This window comes from Suricata suricatta, chromosome 8 (assembly GCF_006229205.1).
Source record: "Suricata suricatta isolate VVHF042 chromosome 8, meerkat_22Aug2017_6uvM2_HiC, whole genome shotgun sequence".
In the NCBI taxonomy this organism is placed as follows: domain Eukaryota; kingdom Metazoa; phylum Chordata; class Mammalia; order Carnivora; family Herpestidae; genus Suricata; species Suricata suricatta.
In genome coordinates this window covers 45,414,495-45,432,267 of record NC_043707.1, presented here as the reverse complement: position 1 = coordinate 45,432,267, position 17,773 = coordinate 45,414,495, and the positions used below count along the sequence as shown (strand labels likewise).

The window sequence follows — 17,773 nt, the reverse complement described above, 5'->3', positions numbered from 1 at the left end:
GTTAGATCTGACCCACAGACTGCTGTGCGTTGCACCATATTTGAACATACAGGTTTTGTCATCACTAGGTGTCACAGGGCCAGCAGAGCAAGAGACACCCAACATTGCAAAGCAAGTTTGTTATATAGTCACATATCCCAAGAGGAGGGGGCGCACCGTGCCACACTCTGGGAGGCCACACGGCACAGACCAGGATCCATCAGGAGGTGGGGGGGGGGTAGAATGGAGGGGGGAGAAGCGCAGACAGCAGCCTGGATTGTGGTTCTCACGGGAACAGGCAGGCAAGTCAGGGTCTACAGGCTTAGGGTTGACCAGTTTGGATACTTCCATAGGGCCCTGGGGTGCAGGGGCCGCCCCTCATGTTCTGGTTCCTGGGCCTTGTCCTGGTGTGAGGAGGGAGGGAGACAGAGGTCCGAAGTGCGGGAGCCTCCACAGAAGGTGGCGGGGCTGTGACTCTGCGTTGGTGGCTTTGTGCCTGCAAGGCGTGCTCACCATGAATCAGTTCCTCTCTCTAGGAACTGGCCAGCTCTGGGAACGGCGGCCTCCAGGGTCAGTCAGCAAGGCCCTAGATGGCAGTCTTGGGAAACAATCTAGAAGGACATGAGTCATACGCTTGCCACGGTAGGCTGGCCAGCTGCACGGGCATACCTGAGCCCCACCTGCGGCCACAGAGTTCACAGCCCTCACCGTCCTGTTTCCCCTGCGACCTGGTTGTGCCACCAGTGCCGTCTACTGTGACCACATAAATTCACAGGACGTCACCAGTCGGAGTGAGAGCCAGAGGGAGAGGGGTCGGATAAGATGCCTGTGCCTTTTACGGGTGGCAACCCTACTCCCACCCAGAATTTGGACACTCAGGTAAGGACTTGAGTTTGGGAATCGTGCCCTAAGTTCCTGCTTTGTGTTTTTCTGGGCACCTTTAAAAATAGCCACTTAGGGACACCTGGGTGGCCCAGTTGGTTAAGCCTCCGACTTCGGCCCAGGTCATGATCTCACAGTCCGTGGGTTTGAGCCCTGCATTGGGCTCTGTGCTGACAGCTCAGAGCCTTGAGCCTGCTTCTGATTTTGTATGTCCTTCTCTCTCCACCCCTCCCCTGCTTGTGCTCTGTCTCTGTCTTTGTCTCTCTTTCTCTGAAAAATAAACTTTAAAAAAAAATAGCCACTTAGAGGGGCTCTTTGGGAAGAGACTCTGTAACACATGTTTTTGTGCTCTCAGAAGCTCGCATAGTTATTTATTGACCAACTTAAGATATTTTGTCATAGGGGAGCCCGGGTGGCTCAGTCAGTTAAGCGTCTGACGTTGGCTCAAGTCATGATCTCGCAGTGTGTGGCTTCAAGCCCTGCATTGGGCTCTCTGCTGCCAGCACAGAGCCTGCTTCTTGTCCTCTGTTCCCCTCTCCCTCTGCCCCTCCCCAGCTCATGCCATCTCTCTTTCTCTCTCAAAAATAAATACATGTTTAAAAAGTTAAAAATAAAATAACCACTTAGAGTGAAGTCCTGGAAAAGTTAGTGACTTCCAAGCTAATCAGAAGTAATAGGTGCTTGCTCACATGCCACCGTAACCCTGGCTTGATGCCCCCACCCCTGTTGCTGGGATGTGTAAGTAATAAATCTTGTGACTTTACGTCCTTTGTGTGTTTGTGTGGGTGTACAGAAACCGCACCTTCCATCAGAATGGCCCTGAAGAGCTCGGAATGTGAGGAAGCTTCCTCTGAGCCCGCGTGGGGGGCTGTGCCCCCTCATTCAGCAGCTCATAATCTGCATATTCTTAACTCCGTATAGCCGTTCCAGCTCCCCAACCAAGTGTTGGTAAAAGTAAGATGAATTCTCTGGACTGGCTCAACCGAGACAAATTGCCTTAAAAAATAAAATGCTATCAATAGGTCCAGGCAAAACTGTTGAAGACTGATGGGAGACACATCACAAAAATGTGGAAAAGATTCTGTACTTTGGGCTTCGCAAATGTTTTTTAAATTCTTCATTTGAAAGAAATCATAAATTCTTACTTCATTTGAAAGAACTCAAACGTTAAAGTTTGAGAATAGACATGAGAGGCTTGGTCTATGCAGGAAAGGGTTCGGAGGCTTCAGATAACAGACCCAGACTCGAAGGAAAGACCTGGGCTTGTGTCGAGAGATTGGCGAATTAATATGTTGGTTGGGGTGAAAATAACGTGTGTAAGAGACATAGGAATCTTGTTACCGTTCTCCATGTCCCCTGACATTTTCTGTCAATTGATCAATAGCTCTCATCATTTCAGATAATAGAGTTCCTGACTGTGACTCTTCCCATTCTTAGAAATCAGGAAATTAAGACAAATTAATTTGTGCAAATGAAATTAAGATTTGAATTCAGACCTCTCTGACTCCAGAGGCTGTAGGTTCGTGCCCCACCCCTTATGTGCTGAGGATACATTCCAGGACCCCCAGTGGATACTTGAAACCACAGACAGTACCAAACCGTATACTTAATGTTTTTTTCCTATACGTACGTATATACAGTCTAACTTACCAATTAGGCATAGTAAGAGGTTAACGGCAATAACCGCTAATAAGATAGGACAGTGATAATGTACGGTAACAAAAGGTGAATATGGCCTCTCTTGTTCCCCAAACATCTTATTGTTCCGTACGCCCCTTCCTGTGGTGAAAGGAGACAATCCAGTGCCTAGGTGACGACGTGACGAAAGATAAACGGTGTGAGTCTTGTGACATAGCATTAGGCTACTGTTGCCCTTGTGACAGTATGGGACAGGATCGTCTGCTTCCCAAAGGCGCAGAGGACTGCAGGAAGTAAAGCCGTGGGTACGGGAGAGATTCCTGTGCGTACTGTAAATCAATACACCGGCCACAGCACCTGCGTATTTTAAGCATGGAGTAAGTACGTGTTGACTAGAGAGGTGATTAAGTACTGGATCTAGCACTCTGAGGTTTTGTAGGTCTCGTAGGAGAGGCTGGCACATAAATAATTCATTTTATTACCATACAAAAGTGAGACTCTACCAGCCTAGATTTTAAATTGTTTTGAATGAACAGGTGTTTTCCCAGGTAGGGACGGGACAAGGTTCCAAGTTAGTATCTGCCGTGAAAGAGGGAAACGATGGTAAGAGACCACAGAAAGATGCTGCCCTGTGTCTGAAGGGCAGAGAGGTGGCAAGGGCCAGCTCATTAAGGCCAAGTTGGGGAGTTTGGACTTGCGCTTCTAGACATATTTGGGGAGCCACTGCAACGCTTTGATTGGGAGGGTGCACGAGTGGGCGTCTAGGTTACGTTACCCTGGTCGTGGGCAGCAGGGCGTGGAGGCAAGGGTGGGAGATTAATCGAACTATTAGTCCAGCAGGAAAATTGAGGCCCTCAGTTGGGGCAGCATCAGGTAGGATGGACTCCTAAAAGATTTGAGGAAGAGCCGATAGGACTTTATAGCCGGATGTGGAGTACAGAGGCCCAAGTGTGGGTCTGGGTGAATTCAGGTGCGTCCAACCATGATGCACACTCACCGGTGAATGAGAAAACAAGGGTTTCAGCTTCAGACTCCAGTTTGAGTTTCCTGGAGGACCTTCAGATGGAAATGTTCTCCCCCAGCGGGGTGGTTGGGCCAGCACTTAAGGGACAAGATGGGGTTGGAAGTGTATCTGTGACAGCATACAAAAGGGGGACGCAACGCAGCTGTGTGAATCCCTGGTAGGGAAGTTAAGGACTAGCCCTTACCAAGGGAGTATCTGGAAATGGCTGATGGCCTAGGAATCCCTTCTGCTGCTCTTTCTCTTCTACTACCATCCCTACTCCCCATCTTCTACCCCCAAACCCCATCCCCACCTAACACTCTGGCTTTTACCCCTGCCCACAAAAGTCCAGTTCAGCCCTTTCCCCACAGACAGGAATCGCCACGCCCCATGAAAAGCTCTTCAGCCTAGGTTAACGAATTGTCAGCTCCTGCTGGTGCCAGGCAGTGGGAAGAGACTGGGGTACTGTTCTCCATCACAGGGCCGGGTCACAGCTGGGCCCTCTCAAAGCCTGTTTCTTCCTCTGTCCCACGAGGGTGTTGGCTGAGGTCAGTGTGATCCCTTCCTGTGGGGTCACTGCTTGGTGCCCCGTGAACATAGGCTCAGTCCACAGGCTTCCTCTGCCTTGGCAAATTCAATGCCTGTGGAGTGGCCCTCAACCTGACCTAAGCTGTAAGAGCTCAAGCAGGGAAAATCATGACGGGCTTCCTGTGCACCCCTTGGGGTGTTCCTTTTCCATCCTCCAGTCACACACCATTCCACACACACTCTGCCTTCTGGAACCATGAATGGCAAGCCAGAAGGTATAAGAGCAAGAGCATGGGCACCTCACACCTGTCAGAATGGCTAAAATCAAAAACACAAGAAATAAGTGTTGGCGAGGATGTAGCGAAAGAGGAACCCTCGTGCACTGCTGGTGGGAATGCAAACTGGTGTGGCTTCTGTGGAAGACAGTATGGAGGCTCCTCAAAACGTTAAAAGTAGAGCTACCCAACGATCCAGCAATTGCACTACTGGATATTTACCTAAAGAATACCAGGACACTAATTCAAAAATATATATGCACCCCTATGTTTATTGCAGCATTATTTATAGTAGCCAAATTACGAAAACTGCCTAAGTGTCCACCGACAGATGACTGGATAAAGATATACATAAATATATACACATACACAATGGAATAATACTCAGCCATAAGAGAGAAAGAAATCTTGGCATTTGCAACAGCATGGGTGGAACTAGACGGTATGATGCGACGCTAAATAAGTCGGAGAAAGACAAATACTATATGATTTTACTCATATGTGGAATTCAAGAAACAAAATGAAAAGGAAACAAGAGACAAACGCAAAAACAGACTCTTAACTATAGAGAACAAACGGACGGTTACCAGAGGGGTAGGGGGTCGGAGTAATGGGTAAAATAGGCGATCGGGGTTAAAGAGTGCACTTGTGATAAGCACTGAGTGAAACACGGAATTGTTGAATTACTATATTCTACATCTGAAAGTAATGTAACACTTGTATGTTAACTATATTGGAAGTAAAATTTAAAAACAAAACAAAACACTGAGCCAAAAGCAAATAGGCAGCCATTTCCTAGCCATACAATCTTGGCTAGGTCAGTCAATTCCTCTGAACCTCAGTTTCCTCATCTGTAAAATGGAATCACATGTCCACTACAGTGGGGACTTGTCACATCGTGAGGTGGGCTATTGAATAAAATTGCATATATGAAAATGTCTTGCACAGAGCCCACATGTAAAAGGTGCCTGTTGAAATATTTGGGGGCCTGAATGCTTCAGAGAGGAGGCCACAATACCTAGTTTCTGTGATTTTGTGGAATATGTGTGCATTTCAAGTCTGAAAAAATACATTTCTTTTTATTAATCTTCCAGGAACTGGAACAAAATAGTTTCTTTTGTACATTCTTGTGTTGTTTTGTCCATTACTGGCTCTTTCCCTCCATCTGACTCAGGAAGTACATTTTTACATTCTTTTCAGCTGATACAATTACAATGCAGTGATTCCCAAGGTAATGGAATAACACTCTCTGGCTCTGTTTCTTCTTGTTTTTTTCCCCCATGGACAGCAGGGAGCTGCTGCTGCTTCTTTTTTTTTCCCCCCTCCAGAAAAGAAGCGACATCACTCAGTCAGTGTTAATTCTGGCAGAAATGGAGCCACTAAAATGGAAAGAGGAAAGAAATTCTTTTTGGCAACAGCTAGAAATGAGAAGTTGCATAGTATTGATTTGGTTGAATGTATTTCAGGAGCGCCAATACTCTGTATTCTTGGCAATGATCGTCTCTTTGCTCGATGCCCATTTCTAAATAAATTCCTTTTTCAGCACATGTAGCAGATTGAGCCCATCAGTGGCTCCAGTTCTTTACCTGTCCTTCTGCCCTGTCACTTTTCAGTTCCCCTCATTAAAAAGATGATGGAGCCTGTTAACCCGTCTCTTACATTTGGACTTGGCCATGTGACTTGCTTTGATCTATGGGATGTTACCAGCCATGTTAAAAGTAGAAGCTTTAACAAGAGCTGTTGCGTTTCCACGAGTTCTTTTGGCCCCCTGACATCACCAGGAAATAGCGCTTGAGCTAGCCTAAGATGTGAGAAGATGCAAGCTGTGGCCGTTCTGGACCGTCTGGCTCTGGACCGGTCACCCACAGGCTTGAGAACAAAAATAAATGTTTATGGTTGTAAGCCACCGAAGTTTGGTGATTCGTTCTATAGCAATTACTAACCGATACAGTGAATTTGCCTAGAATTTTGGTGCTTGGGAATGACCCATGATTTCCCAACTGAAATGATGAACAACTACTGTACTTCAAGCCCCACTGATATTATAGGTAACAGCCTGGAGAGTAGTTTGAAATCCCCATTCAAGGTAAGCTGTCCTTTAACTGGTCCCTAAATACAACCCGCACATGCCTGCCTCTGTATCTTTGTACATTTCACTTCTCCCTACTGGAATTTCCTTCCCTCCCACCTCTGCCTATTTGAATCATATGGATCCCCAAGGACCTACTTAAAACTAGCCTTTTCTGAATTACCTGTGGCTGTTCCAGTACCTACAGTGGCCTCTCCAGCCTATTAACTCTTAGGATATTTCTCATTTGAGCCATAAATTGGATACTCAACACATGCTCCCTCCCTAACTTCCTTTCTCTCTCTTTTCCTTCCTTCTTCCCTCCCTTCCTCCCTTCCTTTCAAACAAATACATATTCACACACACATACCACATATATAAAGCACATATGGAAGAATGTTAAAAGTTGTTTGAATATAGGTATAAGTTTGTGGTGATTTTAAAATATGTCCATGAATTCTTGACAATCCTCCTTCCAAAATGCACAGCCTAATTTCCTTCCCCTTGAGTGTGGCCTGGACTGAGTGATTCCCTTTTAGCAAGGAGAAAAGGATGGACATGATAGTGTGTAGCTTTGCAACCAGTCCATAAAAGGCACTGCATCTTCCCCCATGGTCTCTGTCTTTCTTGGATCGCTCAGTCTGGGGGAAGCCAGTCGCCATGTTGTGAGGACACTCAAGTGTTGCTGTGGAGAAGCCCACATGATTAGTAGCTCGTTCTAACTGGCTACTGTTTCTTGGCTATGGTTGTTTATTAAACTAAATTTCAAGTTCCTAATACAAAATCAACATACAGAAATCAGTTGCATTTTTAGACACCAATAATGAAGCAACAGAAAGTAAAATAAACTGATCCCATTTATTGTTGCACCAAGAACCATTAAAATACCTAGGAATAAACCTAACCAAAGATGTAAAAGACCCATCTGCTGAAAACTATAGAAAGCTTATGAAGGAAATTGAGGAAGACACAGAGAAATGGAAAAACATTCCATGCTCATGGCTTGGAAGAAAAATTTTGTTAAAATGTCAATACTATCCAAAGCAATCTACACATTCAGTGCATTCCCAATCAAAATTGCATCAGCATTCTTCTCAGAGCTAGAACTAAAAATCCTAAAGTTTGTATGGAACCACAAAAGACCCCGAAAAGTCAAAGTAATACTGAAGAAGAAAACCAAAGTGGGAGGCATCACAATTGCAGAGTTTAGCCTCTGCTACAAAGCTGTAATGGTATTGGCCCAAAAACAGACACGTAGACCAATGGAGTAGAATAGAGAACCCAGAATTGGACCCACAAATGTATGGCCAACTAATCATTGACAAAGCAGGAAAGAGTATCCAGTGGAAAAAAGACAGTCTCTTTAGCAAATGGTGCTGGGAGAAGTGGACAGCAACATGCAGAAGAATGAAACTAGACCACTTTCTTACACCATCCACAAAAATAAAATGGTTGAAAGACCTAACTGTCCTCAATATTGTAAATGCCCTAGTTCAGGACCTCACCATTACTTATACAGAAAACGACAAAAATCGTGTAACTGGCCTTCTTGCTCCTAGCCTTGCCTCCCTTCCTCATCTTTCAACCAGTTAACAATACACAAGGTGGGATTCAATTTGAAAGAAAACTCCGGGACTCCTGGGTAGGTCAGTGAGTTAAGCATCCAATTCTTGGTTTTGGCTCAGGTCATGATCTCATGACTCATGAGTTCAAGCCCTGCATTGGCAATGAGGAGCCTGTTTGGGATCCTTTCTTTCGCTTTCTCTCTGCCTCTGCCTTGCTCTCTCTTTGTCTCTCTCAAAAATAAACATTAAAAGGAAAATCCAACCAGGCCATTTTCCTCCTAAAGGAAAAAAAATGCTTCAATTTTCCCCCATTTCTATGGGTTAAAGGCCAAGGTCTTGGGCCTAACATGCATAGCCCAGTAAGATCTGCCCCAGCCTACCTCTGTGGACCCTTCTGCCTTCACACCAGCCTCAGACTTTACTCCAGCAGGAGGATGTGGCTGGTGTGTTAGAATCCACACTACACTGCTTCTCCCCCAGCTGTACTTAGCCCTCTTCATTCCTAGTTGTCTCATTTGGCCCAGCCCTGCCCAGCCTGACCTTCCCTACTGCCCACTGACCTTTCCTAGTCCTTTGAGGGGCTGCATTGACTTCTGTGCTTGAAAACATAGCATTCTGAGTATCCGATTAAGTGGAACAAAGAGAACAAAGGCCAGCTTGTTAACATCTTAGTTTGTGCAGAACTTAGCAAAGCACCCAAACACGGAAGTACTAAACAAGTTGTTGGATGGATGGATAGAGCAGAAATCTGCCTGAAACTGTGGGTTGAAGCAGACCAGTTAATTCCTGACCAGACTAGATGTAGCCTTGACCTAGGGAACAAATGTCTTCAGTGAGCCCATCCTTGGATGATGATCTTGTCTTCTAGGACTTGATAGAATTGAGTTGGCCTGGGTTCATTGTCAACTGTTATGTTTAGGCATTTGATGCCAGGCCTGTATTGGGCAGATGTTGATTCACTTATATGTCACATGATAGCAGCTGATTTTACTGAGCATTTACTATGTACTAGATACTGTTCTAGGTGCTTTAAGTGAATTTGTTCATTCAACTCATAGCAGTCTGATGGGGTGCATACGATTAGTATCTCCATGTCATAGCTGACAGTTAGAAAAGTTAATGAGCACACCCAGCTATTAAAACAGAATCTGTGTGCAAACCCAGGCAGCCTGGCACCAGAGACTGTCGACATTCCCACCACCTCATGTCTCCCCAGGTTTGTGTTTTCAGGGGGACCCTTCTTGCATTTCTCAGTCCTTTCCTTCCCCAAGATTGGAAGGACAGGTAAGGACTAAGAAGAACACATTTCAGCTTGATTTTTCATTTAGTTTGTATGTATTCTCTCATAATGACTTAATGGGACACAGCCAGGATGGAGTCCATATTTTCTTATTTTTCTCTGTATACATTGATTTGCCCCCGTAACTTTTCTCACCCACATTCGAGTGATTAGCAAAGAACTGTATGATGCAAACAGTTTTGCTCTTTGCACACCGTCTGTCTTTCTCAGTGGGCTGGAAACCACACTATTGCTTCCTCTTTACTTTTGTAGTGAGAGCACAGTCTTTGTCACTGGGTGTCTGAGCGACTTCAGTGACACCGCCAGGAGAGGTCTGTACTGGTCCCAATGGCACACATCCTACATGTGGCATCTCTCTTTCTCCTTCTGAGTAAGTGTCATCATTGTGCGTGTCTGTGGTCACAGGTGCTAGTCAACAGGAGCCTGGTGGGTGGGGAGCAGGACAGTTTGGTCCTTACAGAAAAAACTAGGCTATGCATCTATGGTGTAGGCAGTAGTTTTTGACTTACAGATAATGGTTTCATGGTTTACCTCGGCATCCTTGAGTTCCAGGGAGGCGCAGTGCTTGGTTGAGTCCTTGGACCTGTGCTGCCGTTTTTCACATTTGTCTGTGTGGCCAAATCTGCCAGTTTTACTGGTCCTGCCTTTACCTTATCTTCCTGGATGAACCCAGCCCAGGAGAGAGTGCGGGCCCAGCTCCCCAGACTAAGAGACGGCCTTAAGGTTTGTCTGATATGTGTGCCTTAGGGATAGGGCTGAATGGAAGGAAAAGGTGTTAGAGCACTTAGTAGTTTTAGGTTAAGCTAAAATAAGGTTCTAGATGTCACCTGTGAACTGTAGTGGGGGAATTGGCTTGAGGGATTGAAAAGGGGCCAGGAAGATTCACTGGGAGGGGCCTTAGCTGGCCCAAGAGCATTTAAACATAGAATAGGATTGAGGAAGGGGACATGTGGAGGTAGGCTGGAGAACTGATGACCTGGGTTGGGAATGAAATCATTTCAGAGCAGGCAGCAGGTACTGTTTGTGCTATAGCACCCAGTGAAGCCTAGAGAACCCATCTCTGCATCATTTTTTTAAATGCCCAAAATGAAATGCATCGGTTTGTAGGGGCAATCAGTCATCTTGAAATGCAGTCATCTTTAAAGAGTGGCGTGGTGATGTATTTGCTTCATTATAGATTCCCTAACAGGATCGAGAGGTGGTCTGTTAACTACCAAACTTCAAAGTAGTCATGAGTATGAATCATCTCAAGATATCTGCAGCAACTGTAATGTGAGGTAGAAATATCTATGGCCCACTGTCTACATTCATGACCAAAGGAAATGCTGAATTCTCATAAGACTCGTGTAGATAAAGATGTAGGGTTGGTTTGTTTCACTTGTATTTATGGACCCTGTGATCCTGGGTGTGGACCCAGTTAGTAACTCCTGCTGTAGAGACTAGATTGTGTTAGTGTGGGGACGAAAGTGACAGTAGGGGACCTAAGTGCACTTCTAATCAGTGTGGCCAGTGCTGTGATTAAAGCTGGGAGAGGCTAGAGCATTCAACACAATGAGGTACTTCTTGAACACTGGCTGGAACTGAACTGGGCTCTTGTCTCACGTTGGATTGTGTGAGGTAAGGCTCCGATCTGGGGCCTGATGGGTGAGAGGTGGCCTGCAGGATGAGTTACAGGGACCAGTGAGTTGCTGGGTGATGGGCAGCCACTAGACTGGCATTGCAAGCATTGATGGCTGGGGAGAGGGGTGAAACCTTGGCTGGTGGGTGCATTCCTGTGTGCTCTGGTCAGTTGCTGAATATGATTCTTGGTGGGTTTTGTTTTTTCCTGAGTGTGATTCTTAAATGGATGTGTTTTGTGTGTTGGCTTGTGTATCGGGGAAAACCATATACATTGTGCAACAAGTCAGACATTGCAAACTCTCTCTTTCACACGCTTTTTTTTTTTTTTTCTGGTGAGCAGGCTGAAGCCCTGGGTGAAGGTAGGTAGTAAGCAGGTTCAAAAAGGAGAAGCTGAAAGCTTTTCCTTAACTCATGTAAACAATTATAAATATATATGAGGTATATGTTTACGACTTTTTTTTTTAAGTTTTAAAACAAAATTTTTAATGTTTATTTTTGAGAGAGGGAGATAGAACACAAGCAGAGCAGGGGCAGAGAGAGAGAGAGAGAGAGAGAGAGAGAGAGAGTCAGAATCCAAAGCAGGCTCCAGGCTCTGAGCTGTTAACACAGAGCCTGAAGCAAGGCTTGAACTCAAGAACCATGAGATCATGACCTGAGCTGAAGTGGGACACTTAACTGACTGAGCCACCCAGATGCCCCAACTCCTTCTTTTATTCTAATGTTTATTTTATCATTTTTGAGAGAGAAAGCAGGGGAGAGACAGAGAAAGTGAGACAGAGGACCTAAAGTGGGTCCCTTGCTGACAGCACAGAGCCCGATGCAGGGTTCAAGCTCCCAACTGTGAGATCATGACCCTTAACCAACAGAGCCACCCAGGCACCCCTATATTTATTTCTTCTAAATTCTGACTCACTCCGCAGCACTAATTTTGTATAGAACCACAGTTTTTATGTGAGAACACATAAATCAGGAAGTAACTCGAAAGAATTTTGTAAACCTGCCCTTTGTCCCTACATGGAGGGAAAATGATAAATCATGAAGGCCATTCAATGCTGACCAACTGACCAGTTGCCTTGTTTAGGAAATGCATACTTTGTCCAAATTAATTTTTTAAGAAGCATCAAGACCGATCAGTTCTGTTAGAACACGGTGCTAGAGGAGGTGAATGTCACGGGTAAATGAGCTCTTGGACGTAGCTTTTCCTGCCTAACCCTTCGGCCCTCTCGCCCTGACTGCCCCACATGTAACAAGCACTAAGGTGGGAGGGTGGCAGGGAGGGGCCAGTTTTTTTTTTTTTTTTTTTATCCTACTGAGACTGTATCCATAGGGAAAAAAAATGGTTTTGGTTGGAAGTTCTCTCAGTCTTCGGGTGTATAGAGTTTTTATACGTGTAAAGAGAGAACTGCGTGATGTACTTGATGTCCTCCAGGTAGGTTTTGTGTAAAGTGGAATCACTTGCAGGGGCCAGTTTTGTGTATCAAAATGTCAGTTATGGGCCATTTTATATGAGTCAACCCAACAGCTTCCATTTAAATAATACCGTCATGGTAAATTTGGCAATCCCCAGGGTATTTTTGAAAAAAGCCAGTATCGGGGAATCCTTTGCTTTTCAAACGTGTGACCCCGGTGGAGTATGTCAGTGCCCAGACGTGTGCCCACCAGGCAATGAGAATCTGAACTGCCATGCAAAGATTTCTAACCTTCTAATTAGAAGAGGAAGCAATAGAACAGTCCTCTGGAGTAGTTTGCCCTTTAGGAGGAAGAGAGAGATGTACAACATATCCCATAGAGAATGTCTCTCTAGAAGATGCTGCAGCAGCACGTGGTCCCAACGCATAGCCGTTCGAGTTGACCTCTATCAACCATTCCTTCCTGACACCTGTCCACCATTCTTTTCCACATTGAAAATACCTATGAAACTTCCACACTGTTGCTTCACTTCTGAGAAAGCTATACCTTCCCACTCACGTTCTTGACCTCACGCCTCTACGAGGACCCTCCTCCACTCGTCATCCTCTCTGGCGACATCCACCTCTACCCCCTGCAGCTCCTCTGCCCTCAAGCCTGTCCGTCCAGCCCTCCCTGCTCCTCCCCTCTGGGCTGCTCTTTCCAGCTGCCACCCTGTTCTACTTCCCGTCTCCACAAACCGTCTCGAGTAGTTTACACCTCCTGCGGTCCTTTCTTACCCTGGAAATCCCCTGCTTCTGCTCTGTTGAAACCTCTTTTACAAAGATTTCCACTGATATTTTCCTCATCAAACTAAAAGAACTGTCCCCTGCCCTTAGGGTCCTTACCCTCCCAGCGGTCTTCCACAATCCGACAAGCTCGTTGCTGTACTGTTTTTCCTCCTTTGGTTTCCAAGCCACTGTGTCCTAGCTGCTGTCCTGTCCCCGCTACTTTTCCTTCTGTGAGTGTGTTCCTCATGCTCTCCCTTAGCAAGAGAGACCCTCTAGTAATCTCTCTTCTGCCTGTCGCCTGGTATTCCCGATCACTGCCCAGTGCTGTCACCGACCTAATCCACACCTGTGGCCCCAAACCCTTGGTGGTTATACACAGACATTCACAAGAAGCAGCGAGAAGCAATGGAGACAACCAGAAATGTGACATTTGCAAATCTAAGTCTGAGTCTGGGTCCAACCATTGACGAGTTTGACATTGCTAAATGTGGGGATATCACAGTTCTTGGAAGGATTAGATTACAAATATTTTCAGAGTTGAGTAGACTTTAAATATCAATATATAGGGGTGCCTGGGTGGCTCGGTCAGTTGAACCTCTGACTCTTTTTTTTTTAAGTTTATTTATATTGAGAGAGAGAGAGAGACAGCAGGGGGAGGGTAAGAGAGAGAGGGCAAGAGAAATCCCAAACAGGCTCTGCACTGTCAACACAGAGCCGGATACAGGCTCAATCCCAAGACTGTGAGATCATGACCTGAGCCAAAATCAAGAATTGGATGCTTAACCAAGGCACCCTAAGCCTCTGACTCTTGATTTCAGCTCAAGTCATGATCCCAGTATCATGGGATCAAGTCCTGACTCAGGCTCTGTGCTGAACATAGACGCTGCTTTGGGTTCTCTATTCCTCTGTCCCTCTCCCCTACTTGCATGCTCTCTCTAAAATAATAATAATAATAATAATAATAATAATAAAGTATAAATATATACATATTTAAATTTTATTTTCAAATGCTTGCTGGATATCCTTCCTTTCAAAGGAAACACCTTGCTGGTGTTCAAATTTAGTATATTCAAAATCAAATACATTATCTTCTCCCTCAGCCTTGAACACAGAACAGTCTTTTCCTGATACCCTTATTTCTATGAGCAGTTCCATTATTCTCTCAGCCCCACAAAGCCTGCCATCATTTTTTATTTCTTTTTGCCTTTGTTCTCCATCCACCCCTTCTACCTCCAAGCATCCAAGACACTGAAAAACGCTCTAGATTTTATCTCCACGGTGGCTTCTAAATTATAGTTCCTTCCTGGCACCTAGGTGGCTCAGTTGGTTAAGCAGCCAACTTTGGCTCAGGTCATGATCTCACAGTCCATGGGTTTGAGCCCCTGCTTCAAATTCTGTGTCTGTCTCTCTCTCTCTCTCTCTCTCTCTCTCTCTCTCTCTCTCTCTCTCTCTCTCTCTCTGCGCCTGACCCCGCTCACTCTCTGCCTCTCTCTCAAAATAAAAACAAAAGACATAAATCAAATTAAAATAAATAAATTATAGTCCCCTTCTTTCCATTCCTTTTGCCATCATTACTTCTCTCCCAGGCTACCATAATTTCCTAATGTGTATCTCTAACTTCCGTCATCCTATACAGCTGTCAGACTAACTTTCCTAAGACCTTTCCAACACTTCCAGTGGCTTCCCCAGCACCTAATCAGTCAAGTGCAAACTTCTAGACATGATAGTCAAGTCTTTCATGCTTTGAGTCCCAAATTCCTATGCAGCCCTACCTTCTATTAATCTTCGTGTAACCTGTCCCCTAATCCAGTTGATCACTCCCTAATTCCTAAACAAGTCTTCTGATTCCTACTCATACAATTTTCTCATGAAGTCTCCCTCTTAAATTATCCTAATTTTTTCGATTCTTCAGATTCCACTTCTCATACTATCTCTCTTCCAAAAACCTTCCCTAATTTTCTCCTTCCTTCAAATTCCTCAGAACAGGTTTATCATCTTTCTGTCACAGAGACATGACCACCGTCCAACTTGACTTACAAAGTCACAAAGTCAAGACTATCCCAATCTCTCTTCGTTTCTTAGTTCCTAAAGTATCAGGAATACTGTACGTTGTTGAGTAAGTATTTATTGAGTTGGCAAACAAAGCATTAGAACGTGGAGTGCTAATTTTTGAAATAAAATATTTCAGTTGTGGTATTCATCTCTTTTCCGAAAGACAAGGAAAATGTTGAGAAAGTGATGCCTAGCCACCAAAATAATATTGTGGTAACATGCTGTGTCAGAAGCTGGTTAGTGGTAACTCAGAAACCATACTTCTAAAAACATTCTTGGGGGTCCTGGGTGGCTCAGTCGGTTGAGCATCTGACTTTGGCTCAGGTCATGATCTCACAGTTTGTGGGTTTGAGTCCAACGTCGGGCTCTGTGCTGGCAGCTCAGAGCCTGGAGCCTGCTTCCAATTCTGTGTGTCCCTCTCTCTCTGCCTCTCCCCTGCTCATGATCTGTCTCTTTCTGTCTCTCATAAATAAATAAGTGTTAAAAAAATTTTTTTTAAAACAAAAAAAATTCTTTTTTGAGAAAGAGAATGAGAGAGGGAGGGGACAGAGGGAGGAAGGGAGGGAGAGAGAGAAAGAGAGAATATCCCAAGAAGGCTCCACACTCAACACAGAGCCCGATGCAAGGCTCAATCCCACAACACTGATTTCATGATCTGAGTGGAAATCAAGAGTCGGACGCTCAATTGACTGAGCCACCCAAGCACCCCAGAAACTATCCTTCTAAAAACATTTTTATTGTGGAACTCTAACACATAAGAAAAGTTAATGGAACATAAACATGCAGATTAACAAGTAAGTAAAGGGTAAAGCCCATGTCATCAGTATCCAGGTCATGAAATAGAATATTGTAGGAGCACCCATCCACCCTGCCGTGTGCCCCTCACACACACCATCTCTGCCCTAACTTCGTGATAGCCACTTCCCAGCTTTTCTTCCTTTGGAAGTGGCTCTATCCGTTATTTTTCCATTTATTAAATGCAATAGTGTGGTTTTGCCTGTTTTTCAGTGTTTACAAAGACTGAAATCACTCTGTATATAGTTAGAAAGATTCTCAAGTATTCTGCATTGTTCACTACACACGGTCATCCACGTTACAGCCAGTCACAATCCATCCACTTTCACTTCTGTGTAATACTCCAGTTTATGTGTGTACCACAGTTTGTCATTCTACTGTTTTTTTTTTAATGTTTTATTTATTTTTGAGACTGAGAGAGACAGAGCATGAGTGGAGAGGGGCAGAGAGAGAGGGAGACACAGAATCAGAAGCAGGCTCCAGGCTCTGAGCTGTCAGCACAGAGCCTGATGTGGGGCTCAAACCCACGAACTGTGAGATCATGACCTGAGCCAAAGTCAGAGGCTTAACCAACTGAGCCACCCAGGCGCCCCTGTCATGCTACTGTTGATGGCCACATGGTTGGTGTCAGGGCTGGGGCCGCAACGAACAGTGCTGCTGTGAGTACTCTTACACAGGTAGCCAGGCGCACTGGGCACACATTTCTCTAAGATAGATGCCTAAGTGTGTCTGGCATTGTCGAAAATGCTTCAGACAGGCTCTGTTGAGTAATGTTTTGGTAAGTAATAAGTTATATTTTTCCTATATTTATGTTCTAACTTCCATTCCTCACTACTTATTAGAAAAAGAGCAGAATATAAGTATACCACATTAACTGGGATTTATGAATAAACTGGTATATTTTAATTATTACGGGAAATATGTGTAGTTGGTGGGAGGCCCGTTTTCCAGTTTTGCATTAAGCAGGCAATCTGCGATTTTTAGTGGGCTACATCAGATGACCACTTGCTCTTTCTCCCTGTTTTTTGTAGCCCTCCCTTCTATCAGAATTGTTACTGGTCCAGAATTCCTATCCTCAGTCTTACATTGGTCTCTGTAAGGCCATTTTTCCTCTCTCTCTCTTTCTTTCACTCTAGTCTCCTTTACGTGCTGCACTTGTGCATTTGCAGACTTCAGCAGACACCCTGTTTCTTCCCTACCTTCCTGTGAGCTCTGTTAATCCCACACCCCCAGCAGCTGCTCCCCATTAGACTCCTCTGCTGTCTTTCCCCTCATCTGCCTCCCCTGGGCCTCAGGTCCCCAGGGAGAGCCCACCCATCGGCACCTCTGTCTTTAGCTCTTTGTTCTTTGTGTAACACAAATTAACCTTTAATAGTAACACGCTCTGTATACCCAGACATTCTAATTTCTGCCAACTGCTGGATTTTGAAAATGTGCATGTCAAAGAAAATGCTGCCATTTGATAATATTTTGTCCTTTAAGCTGAATGCTTGAAATACGTCTCGACAGGAAGCATTCCTTAGTCGTCTCACCTGAAAACTTCTGGTAAGAGAGGAACTGAAGTGAATTTGATCCCAGATCCTGGTGGACTGGACCGGCCATCATTTGTGAAGCTTTGCAATAAGGCTGCAGTGGGGAGCACCTGGGGGGCTCAGTCAGTTGAGCATCTGACTTCAGCTCAGGTCACAATCTTATGGTTCATGGGTTCAAGCCCCGCATTGGGGTCTGTGCTGACAGCTTGGCGCCTGGAGCCTGCTTCGAATTCTGTGTCTCCCTCTCTCTCTCTCTGCCCCTCCCCTGCTTGCACTCAGTCTTCCTCTCTCTCAAAAATAAACATTAAAAAAAAGAGACTGCAGCGGCTCTTCAAAGAATTACAAAATAAAACAAAACC

At 45.0% G+C, this 17,773-nt stretch overlaps 1 protein-coding gene across 2 annotated transcripts in view; it reads left to right on the top strand.

The window, feature by feature from the left end:
* The first annotated feature begins 9,479 nt into the window (after window positions 1-9,479).
* The window catches only part of CD101 (CD101 molecule), a 34,995-nt gene continuing 26,701 nt past the window's right edge, over window positions 9,480-17,773 (top strand). Inside the window, exon 1 of one of the 2 annotated variants that reach the window (XM_029949336.1) lies at window positions 9,480-9,608. In XM_029949336.1, coding sequence (XP_029805196.1) covers window positions 9,566-9,608 — 43 coding nt within the window. In that variant the 5' untranslated portion in view covers window positions 9,480-9,565. The remainder of the gene's footprint in view (window positions 9,609-17,773) is intronic. The other variant, XM_029949335.1, reaches the window with a different exon arrangement.